Below are 10,940 nucleotides of genomic sequence, written 5' to 3'. Positions count from 1 at the left end.
ATACATATGTATATATATATATATCTATATATACATATGTATATAAACATGTGCATACATATGTATATACATGTGTATACATATGTACACATATATATATATACATATATGCAGTGTTGGGACTAACGCGTTACAAAGTCGGCGGTAACGAGTAATCTAACGCGTTATTTTTTATATCCAGTAACTCAGTTACCGTTACTACATGATGCGTTACTGCGTTATTTTACGTTATTTTTTAGTATCGACTAGAAACAAGCGCTGCGGTGTCGTTCTTCTGAATCTTCCTCTGTCACACGCCGGAGAGAAGAAAAGAGGCGTGTGTGGGGAGGGGAGGGACACACGTGATCCGCGGTTTGATATCCATCCATCCAATATTCTACCGCTTGTCCCTTTTGGGGTTGCGGGGGGTGCTGGAGCCTATCTCAGCTGCATTCGGGCGGAAGGCGGCAAGTCGCCACCTCATCAAAAAAAAAAAGAAGTTGTTGGCACGTTCAGTCCACACACAGCGCGGTCATGGCGAGCGGAGTAACGGAGGAGCTTGAACGCCCTGCGCCATTGAATCGGTGTGTTTATAAGTGCAGACTCCGTTGTGCAAAACGAGGGTTTTAAATACATGCTGAACGTGCTTGAGCCACGTTACGACACCCCGTCGCGCACCTACTTCAGCGATAAGATTGTGCCAGATCTTTATGAGCAGGAGTACAAAAAAGTTGTGGATGAACTATCCCGAGCATCATCTGTTGCGCTCACGACAGACGGGTGGACGTCCAGCGGAACTATAAGCGCTCACTTCATCACAGCAGACTGGGAGATGAGAAGACACGCCCCCTCTACGAGAGTCACCTTGCGCAGGTACTGACACAAGCAGTGGAGGAATGGAAGATAAAGATATCCCAGTCACACGTGATAATGCCAAAAATCAAATAAATGCAGTGAATGAGGCAGGACTGGGACCACAGATAGGTGCTTTGCACATGTAGTGAATTTGGCATCACATCTCAGTCAATAGGATGGAGCGCCTCCTTGGGAGGATCAGGAAGGAGGTTTCCTACTTCCACCCAAGCACAACAGCTGCTCATGTGTTTAAGACAAAGCAAGAAATGCTAAAGCTGACTACTCATAAAACTCATACATGATGTCCCAATGAGGTGGAACTCCACTTATGATGTGTTGGAGCAGCAGGCAGCTATATACTCTGCATTGACCCACAACACCCTGAAGACAAATGTCAAAGACATCACCCTCTCTGATGATGATGTGAGAGTGGCAGAGGAGGTCCTCCAGGTGCTTAAACCCCTCAAAACTGTTACATCTCTACTGAGCACTGAAACTTCACCATCTGTGTCACTGATCCTGCCACTGAAAACAAGGATTCTACAATCCATGGCTCCAAGTGTAGAAGACAGCAGCATCACTCCAGATGTCAGGCTTTATTTCACTACCTATCTTTCAAGGAAGATGATGTGCTTTCTTATGTTGCACTTTAAGTTGTTTTTTATTAATGGTCATTGGTCCAAGTTTAAAGAAAGGAGAAATGCCTTTTTATGTTGCACTGTTTTTCATTAATTATGTTAAAAGGAAAATAAAAATGCATGTCAAGTTGATCAACACATTGTATTATTCTCCAGTGCAATAACAGTACTGAAATGAAGGCTAAAAGGGCATTAATGGGAGATTTAAAAAAAAAAGAAGAAAAAAAAGAAGTAACTAGTTACTTTTCACAGTAACGCATTACTTTTTGGTGTAAGTAACTGAGTTACTTTTGAAATAAAGTAACTAGTAACTGTAACTAGTTACTGGTTTTCAGTAACTAACCCAACACTGCATATATGTATATACATGTGTATACATATGTACACATATATATATATATACATATATGTATATACATGTGTATACATATGTATATATATATATATATATATATATGTATACATATATATATATATACATATACATACACATGTATACACATGTATATACATATATGTGTATACATATGTATAAACGTGTGTATACATATGTTTATAAATACATGCACTCACTCTACCTCTGCATGTTACACTGTCACTCATACATACATATGTATTAGTTTACATTGCATACATACATACGTATATATGTACATATGTATGTCGGGGGAGGATTTGACAGGGCAGTTGCTGGATGTTCCATCTCCATGGTTGGGGTCCCTGCAGGTAGGGTCGGTGGTTCCCATGGTCCTGGGGTGGCTGACTTTGATGTGGTGTTCTGGGGTGGACCCGCCATGCTCTCCGGAGTACGGGGGCGGTCTTCCCGTCCAGTTGTGGGGCGTCTCACCTTTCTGCCCACGTGGGGTGTGGTCCTTCACTGGCTGTCCTCTGCCAGGTGCAGCTGACCCTGCTGGTCCCTCCTTTTTATCTATTTTATTTTTCATATCTTGTTTTTATATCTTATATTTTATTTTTTATATCTTGTTTTATATATTTTTTATATCTTCCATCCATCCATTTTCTACCGCTTATTCCTTTCGGGGTCGCGGGGGGCGCTGGAGCCTATCTCAGCTACAATCGGGCTGAAGGCGGTTTACACCCTGGACAAATCACCACCTCATCACAGGGCCAACAGATAGACAGACAACATTCACACTCACATTCACACACTAGGGACCATTTAGTGTTGCCAATCAACCTATTTTATATTTTGTTTTTATATATTTTATTTTATTTGTTATATCTTTTATTTCAACTAAGTAGACTCTCTAAAAAGATTGGATTGTGTAATTCAAATATTTGAAAGCAAAGTACATTTTATTGCAGTTTTTTCTAAATTTCGGGGTGGCGGGGGGTGCTGGAGCCTACCCCAGCTGCATTGGGGTGGAAGGTGGGGTACACCCTGGACAAGTCACCACCTCATCACAGGGCTCTCCAGTCCAAGTCTGCCATAGATTAAGCTTCGCCTTCTGCACTCGGTCCAATCACTGATCATCTTCAGCTGATTGACACAGAGAAGAAGAAAAGGTTGAAGATGATGAGGGGTGACTAACATGTCAGTGGTGCCCCCTTGTGGTCGTTGTATTGTAAGCAGTACTAACTTCTCTTTATGACTGAAGTACATGACTTACCTATTTTCTTTTTCTTCTTCTTCTTCTTCTTAGTCTTGTTGTTGTGTGGTGCAGCTGTGATGTCATCACCTTGATGGCTGACACACCTCTCATCCACTAGTCTGCTGAATAATCACATTATAAACACTATTTATCATTTATACACACACAATAGGTGAATAATAACATATATCATATATGATACATGAACTTACAAGTGTATACACACAATGGTCAAAAGTTTACATACACTTGTAAAGAACATAATGTCATGGCTGTCTTGAGTTTCCAATCAAGTGTCTACACACAATGGTCATATATATATATACAGTATATATACAGTATATATATATATATATATATATATATATATATATATATATATATATATATATATATAGTTACAAGTGTATACACACAATGGTCATATATATATACCGTATTTTCCGCACTATAAGGCGCACCGGATTATTAGCCGCACCTTCAATGAATTACATATTTCATAACTTTGTCCACCAATAAGCCGCCCCGGATTATAAGCCGCGCCTACGCTGCGCTAAAGGGAATGTCAAAAAAACAGTCAGATAGTTCAGTCAAACTTTAATAATATATTGAAAACCAGCGTTCTAACAACTCTGTCCCAAAATGTACGCAAATGTGCAATCACAAACATAGTAAAATTCAAAATGGTGTAGAACAATAGCAACATAATGTTGCTCGAACGTTAATGTCACAACACACAAAATAAACATAGCGCTCACCTTCTGAAGTTATTCTTCATTCGTAAATCCTTCGAATTCTTCGTCTTCGGTGTCCGAATTGAAAAGTTGCGCAAGCGTGGGATCCAAAAATGGCCGGCTCCGTCTCGTCGAAGTCATCGGATTCAGTGTCGCTGTTGTTGTGCAGCAGTTCTGTGAATCCTGCCTTCCGGAAAGCTCGGACCACAGTTGTGACCGAAATATCTGCCCAGGCATTTACGATCCACTGGCAAATGTTGGCGTATGTCGTCCGGCGCTGTCTGCCCGTCTTAGTGAAGGTGTGTTCGCCTTCGGAGCTGTGTGAAAAAAGCCACCCGGCCTCTTCGCGTAAACTTCCCTTAACCACTCGCTCATCTTTTCTTCATCCATCCATCCCTTCGAGTTAGCTTTTATGATGACGCCGGCTGGAAAGGTCTCTTTTGGCAAGGTCTTCCTTTTGAATATCACCATGGGTGGAAGTTAGCATGGCAAGCTAGAACCACAGTGAAGGATGACTTCTCATTCCCTGTGGTGCGAATATTCACCGTACGTGCTCCCGTTCCACAGTGCGGTTCACAGGAATATCAGTTGCTGTGAAATACGGTAGTAATCCGTGTGCGGATGGAGAGATTGCGTCTTTTTATGAACCGGATCCTTGTCGCTTAGTAGGAGCCATTTTGTGGTCTTTACAGATGTAAACAGGAAATGAAACGTACGGTGATATCCGCGCGTTTTTTCTTCTTCTTTCGGGGGCGGGTGGTTGCTTACAGTAGAAGAAGAAGCGCTTCCTGTTCTATGGGGGCGGGTGCTTTCCTTGGCGGTTGCTTGCGTAGAAGAAGAAGCGCTTCCTGTTCTACCGGGAAAAAAGATGGCGGCTGTTTACCGAAGTTGCGAGATCGAAACTTTATGAAAATGAATCGTAATAAAGCGCACCGGGTTATAAGGCGCACTGTCAGCTTTTGAGAAAAATTGTGGTTTTTAGGTGCGCCTTATAGTGCGGAAAATACGGTACACACAATGGTCAAAAGTTTACATACACTTGTAAAGAACATAATGTCATGGCTGTCTTGAGTTTCCAATCAAGTGTCTACACACAATGGTCATATATATATATACAGTATATATATATATATATATATATATATATATATATATATATATATATATAGTTACAAGTGTATACACACAATGGTCATATATATATAGTTGACATGAAGTGTAGTGGTAGCAGCAGCTGACAGCAGGGTGATACCAAAGAAATGTGACATACCGGTACTGTAAGTTGTGTTTCCATGACAGAAAGAAAGTGGTCATAGTTGTAAGAAGAGAATATGGAGCAGTCCACTCCCTGTATTGATCAGAGTCAGATCTTGGTCCACAGAGCAGTTTCCAGTGAGGGTTGGACTACGCCAAGGCTGCCCTTTTGTCACCCATTCTGTTCTTAACTTTTATGGACAGAAGTTCTAGGCGCAGTCAGGGCGTTGACGGGATCCGGTTTGGTGGCTGCAGGATTAGGTCTCTGCTTTTTGCAGATGATGTGGTCCTGATGGCTTCATCTGGCCAAGATCTTCAGCTCTCACTAGATGTGTTCGCAGCCGAGTGTGAAGCGACTGGGATGAGAATTAGCACTTCCAAGTCCGAGTCCATAGTTCTCACCTGGCAAAGGGTGGAGTGCCATCTCTGGGTTGGGGAGGATACCCTGCCCCAAGTGGAGGAGTTCAAGTACCTGGGAGTCTTGTTCACGAGTGAGGGAAGAGTAGATGGTGAGATGGACTGGCGGATCGGTGCGGCGACTTCAGTAATGTGGACGCTGTATCGATCCGTTGTGGTGAAGAAGGCCGAAATGAGTTTCCTCCGCCGGGTGGCGGGTCTCTCCCTTAGAGATAGGGTGAGGAGCTTTGTCATCCGGGAGGATCTCAAAGTAAAGCTGCTCCTCCACATGGAGAGAAACCAGATGAGGTGGTTCAGACATCTGGTCAGGATGCCTCCCTGCAGAGGTGTTTAGGCCACGTCCAACTGGTAGGAGGCTACGGGAAAGACCCAGGACACGTTGGGAAGACTATGTCTCCCAGCTGGCCTGGGAACACCTCAGGATCTCCCAGCAGGAGCTGGACGACGAGAGGGGAGTCTGGACTTCCCTGCTTAGGCTGCTGCCCCCAAGACCTGACCTCAGGTAAGCGGACGAAGATGGATAGATAGATGGATGGATAAAATCCTTTGTTTGTCAGGTGTGGCAGCTTTTATTTTGTGCCACCATCAATGACCAACCCTGCATTACACTTGCCATGTGCTAGCATGCTAACTGTTAGCACAGTACCATGCTACAGGAACATACCTTATTTGGAGAGGTGGAGTCACATGACCTGCTGGATGGCATCTCTCCAACACGGCCACAAAGAAACCTTGTGTGCGTGTCTTGCTGACACTGGCACGTACACACTGACTCACTGGATGTAGACCACGCTCAGGCCACTCTGGTAACACATCTACTAACCTAAAACACAACACACACATTACTAGACTGACACAACACAACACAATACATGTATTTCTACACGTACACAACACAAGACATGTATTACTACACGTGCACAACACAACACAAGTATTACTACACGTACACAACACAAGACAAGACATGTATTACTACACTTACACAACACAAGACAAGACACATATTACTACACGTACACAACATGTATTACTACACGTACACAACACAACACAAGACACGTATTACTACACATACACAACACAACACTAGACACGTATTACTACACGTACACAACACATATTACTACACGTACACAACACAAGAAACGTATTACTACACGTACACAACAGAAGACATGTATTACTACACGTACACAACACAACATGTATTACTACATGTACCCAACACGTATTACTACACGTACACAACACACCACAACATATATTACTACACGACACAAGACAAGACACGTATTACTACACGTACACAACACAACATGTATTACTACACGAACACAACACAACATGCATTATTACACGTACACAACATGTATTACTACACCTACACAACACAACATGTATTACTACACGTACACAACACAACATGTACTACTACACGTACAACATGTATTACTACACCTACACAACACAACATGTATTACCACAGGTACACAACACAACATTTATTTCTACAGGTACACAACACAAGACAACATGTATTACTACACGTACACAACACAACATGTATTACTACAGGTACACAACACAACATGTATTACTACACGTACACAACACAACATGTATTACTACAGGTACACAACACAAGATGTATGACTACAGGTACACAACACAAGACAAGTATTACTACACGTACACAACACAACATGTATTACTACAGGTACACAACACAACATGTATTACTACAGGTACACAACATGTATTACTACAGGTACACAACACAACATGTGTTACTACATGTACACAACACAATGTGTATTACTACACGTACACAACACAACATGTATTACTACAGGTACACGACACAACATGTATTACTACAGGTACACGACACAACATGTATTACTACAGGTACACAACACAAGACAGGTATTACTACAGGTACACAACACAAGACATGTATTACTACAGGTACACAACACAACATGTATTACTACAGGTACACAACACAACATGTATTACTACACGCACACAACACAACATGTATTACTACAGGTACACAACCAGTGTTTCCCACAGGACAGGCATCTATTTGTGGTGGTGTGGTCGGGGGGTGGGGGGTGGCGGCGGCAGCGGCGATGACCAAGAAGAACGCGTAGTTGGAATATAATTACAATACTTTATGTACATATTTATATACAGATTTGAACAATTAGTTATTCACTGAAATATATTTATTAATTGTGGTTCTTACAAAAAATATATCTTATAAAATATAAAAGCTAAAATGTCTCTTAAAGCTCTGCCCCTTTAATTAGTGCATACTAAATAATTTAACTTTAGCCTACTACTACAACCATATTATTTACCAGCAACATAAAGTGAAGCAGAGGCAGAGGTGTCCTGCCACAGTCAGTCAACCTCCTCCTCCTGCTGCTGCTGAACAGGTCGCACTGGAGCTAGTCGCTCTGTTTTGTCGTGGTCCTCTCTATAAGGCACATAAAAATATAAATTAGGACCCTTTTCATGAGAAAAATGTATTTCTGATCTGACCCTGCTTTATTTTTCAGTGTTTGCTGCGTCTCACCTGTTCCCTCCGCCCGAGGTAGCTCTACATGCTGCCTGTCTTCCTCCTCTCCTACAACATCTCCCTGCGTACTTACTATCCCTTCCTCCTCACCCTCTCTTACTGCCTCAGCTGCGCCAGCTGCGGCACTAGTTGAAGCCTAGAAGTATCGGAAGCAAATTAAATTTCACACTGATGGACGTCTGTTCACTTTCCTTATGAGATTTCTAAGTGTCTACACCGTTTTGATAATACCTCCTGTGGTCCGGACTGTAGGCCTACCTCCTCTCCAAGTCGAGCCCTTTTCGGCTGCTGAAAATATTTTTCTATACTCATCTGTGTGAAGGAGTGAACATCCAACATTAGAATGTATTACTAACGAGCAGAACCGCTCATGTACAGTGCCGTCTAACCTTAAGCGGCAGCAGCTCAACACATGCATGGTTCAACGTTAAGGTTTTTTTCTACTTGCCCGACTTCTCAAATCTACTTGCCCCAATATTTTTACTTGTCCTGCCTAGGTTTTTTTCTGGCTGTGTAGTGCTCATGGCTTATATCTTACCGTATTTTCCGCACTATAAGGCGCACCTAAAAACCACAAATTTTCTCAAAAGCTAACAGTGCGCCTTATAACCCGGTGCGCTTTATTACGATTAATTTTCATAAAGTTTCGATCTCGCAACTTCGGTAAACAGCCGCCATCTTTTTTCCCGGTAGAACAGGAAGCGCTTCTTCTTCTACGCAAGCAACCGCCAAGGAAAGCACCCGCCCCCATAGAACAGGAAGCGCTTTAAGCAACCACCCGCCCCCGGAAGAAGAAGAAAAAACGCGCGGATATCACCGTACGTTTCATTTCCTGTTTACATCTGTAAAGACCACAAAATGGCTCCTACAAAGGACAAGGATCCGGTTCATAAAAAGACGCAATCTCTCCATCCGCACACGGATTACTACCGTATTTCACAGCAACTGATATTCCTGTAACCGCACTGTGGAACGGGAGCACGTACGGTGAATATTCGCACCACAGGGAATGAGAAGTCATCCTTCACTGTGGTTCTAACTTGCCATGCTAACTTCCACTCATGGTGATATTCAAAAGGAAGACCTTGCCAAAAGAGACCTTTCCAGCCGGCGTCATCATAAAAGCTAACTCGAAGGGATGGATGGATGAAGAAAAGATGAGCGAGTGGTTAAGGGAAGTTTACGCGAAGAGGCCGGGTGGCTTTTTTCACACAGCTCCGAAGGCGAACACACCTTCACTAAGACGGGCAGATAGCGCCGGTCGACATACGCCAACATCTGCCAGTGGATCGTAAATGCCTGGGCAGATAGTTTCGGTCACAACTGTGGTCCAAGCTTTCCGGAAGGCAGGATTCACAGAACTGCTGCACAACAACAGCGACACTGAATCCGATGACTTCGACGAGGCGGAGCCGGCCATTTTTGGATCCCACGCTTGCGCAACTTTTCAATTCGGACACCGAAGACGAAGAATTCGAAGGATTTACGAATGAAGAATAACTTCAGAAGGTGAGCGCTATGTTTATTTTGTGTGTTGTGACATTAACGTTCGAGCAACATTATGTTGCTATTTATTGCTCTACACCATTTTGAATTTTACTATGTTTGTGATTGCACATTTGCGTACATTTTGGGACAGAGTTGTTAGAACGCTGGTTTTCAATATATTATTAAAGTTTGACTGAACTATCTGACTGTTTTTTTGACATTCACTTGAGCGCAGCGTTTTTTTGACATTCACTTTAGCGCAGCGTAGGCGCGGCTTATAGTCCGGGGCGGCTTATTGGTGGACAAAATTATGAAATATGTAATTCATAGAAGGTGCGGCTAATAATCCGGTGCGCCTTATAGTGCGGAAAATACGGTACTAAAATCCTTCCCGTTGACTATTTACAACACTACACAGTATTTATTATTATTATTATTATTATCTATAATTACATTTAAATGGCATTGCATACATGTAAAATTAAATGCTATTTCACATTATTTGACCAGTAGCAGTTACACCCATCTGAACAGGTCAGCCACCTGTTTAAAGCCCGATCACATTTGAAATCTTGAAATGAAGGGCCTTTAATGGCCAAAACATTAACCTGGACAACATTTTAACAGCTGGTTGGCTCAGATTTTATTGTTTTCATTGCATTCACATGCTGCAGTGGACAGTGGACATTTTAGCTTGAGTATTAATACAGTATCTGAAGCACCGTCTCCACGTGTGTTTATTGACAACAGGGTTATAACCTGGACACGTTAGCTCGTCGGTATGAAAACAGGAGACTGTTACTGCGTGCGTCTGCGCCGGCGCCCGAGTCAAACAGCGGCGGTGTTAATGAAGCAGCGTCAGGCTGCTCACCGTCAGTGAAACGCTCGGTGAAATCGCGGATTAAAGTTAATTATATGACGAGCCGCGAGCGATGCAGCTATAACCTATCTACCTATAACCTATATTACCCTCGTATTTTGATCCGGTCGGTCCGTTCTTTTACTCCGCCGCCGCCGCCTTCTTCTTCTTCTTCTGGCCCACCAGGTGAATTAAGTGCTATTGGCGGAGTTACAATGCATAGTAGGCTACCGCCACCTACTGCACCGGAGTTGTAACTACAAGGTACATTCACAGACAGAGTCCCATTGCTTTTATGAGCGGTCGAGCGAGTCAAAAACCGAAAAATCCATTTGTGGCGGACGTAATTCTTTCGTGGCGGGCCGCCACAAATAAATGAATGTGTGGGAAACACTGACAACACAACATGTATTACAAACCCCGTTTCCATATGAGTTGGGAAATTGTGTTAGATGTAAATATAAACGGAATACAATGATTTGCAAATCCATTTCAACCCATATTCAATTGAAT

The 10,940-nt window shown here is 42.7% G+C and overlaps 1 protein-coding gene across 2 annotated transcripts in view; it reads right to left on the bottom strand.

Annotated features, from left to right (window-relative positions):
• Positions 1-2,019: 2,019 nt before the first annotated feature.
• The window catches only part of nsun5 (NOP2/Sun RNA methyltransferase 5), a 24,467-nt gene continuing 15,546 nt past the window's right edge, over positions 2,020-10,940 (bottom strand). The window contains exons 3-5 of one of the 2 annotated variants that reach the window (XM_061985549.2): positions 6,155-6,313; positions 3,104-3,204; positions 2,020-2,973 (exon numbers count right to left, since the gene is read on the bottom strand). In XM_061985549.2, coding sequence (XP_061841533.2) covers positions 2,957-2,973; positions 3,104-3,204; positions 6,155-6,313 — 277 coding nt within the window. In that variant the 3' untranslated portion in view covers positions 2,020-2,956. Of the gene's footprint in view, positions 2,974-3,103; positions 3,208-6,154; positions 6,314-10,940 lie in introns of both variants that reach the window. The other variant, XM_061985548.2, reaches the window with a different exon arrangement.

Source organism: Nerophis lumbriciformis, linkage group LG23 (assembly GCF_033978685.3).
Source record: "Nerophis lumbriciformis linkage group LG23, RoL_Nlum_v2.1, whole genome shotgun sequence".
NCBI classification, from domain to species: Eukaryota; Metazoa; Chordata; class Actinopteri; order Syngnathiformes; family Syngnathidae; genus Nerophis; species Nerophis lumbriciformis.
Note: the sequence above shows the minus strand (reverse complement) of the source record. Positions and strands in the feature narration are given on the sequence as shown.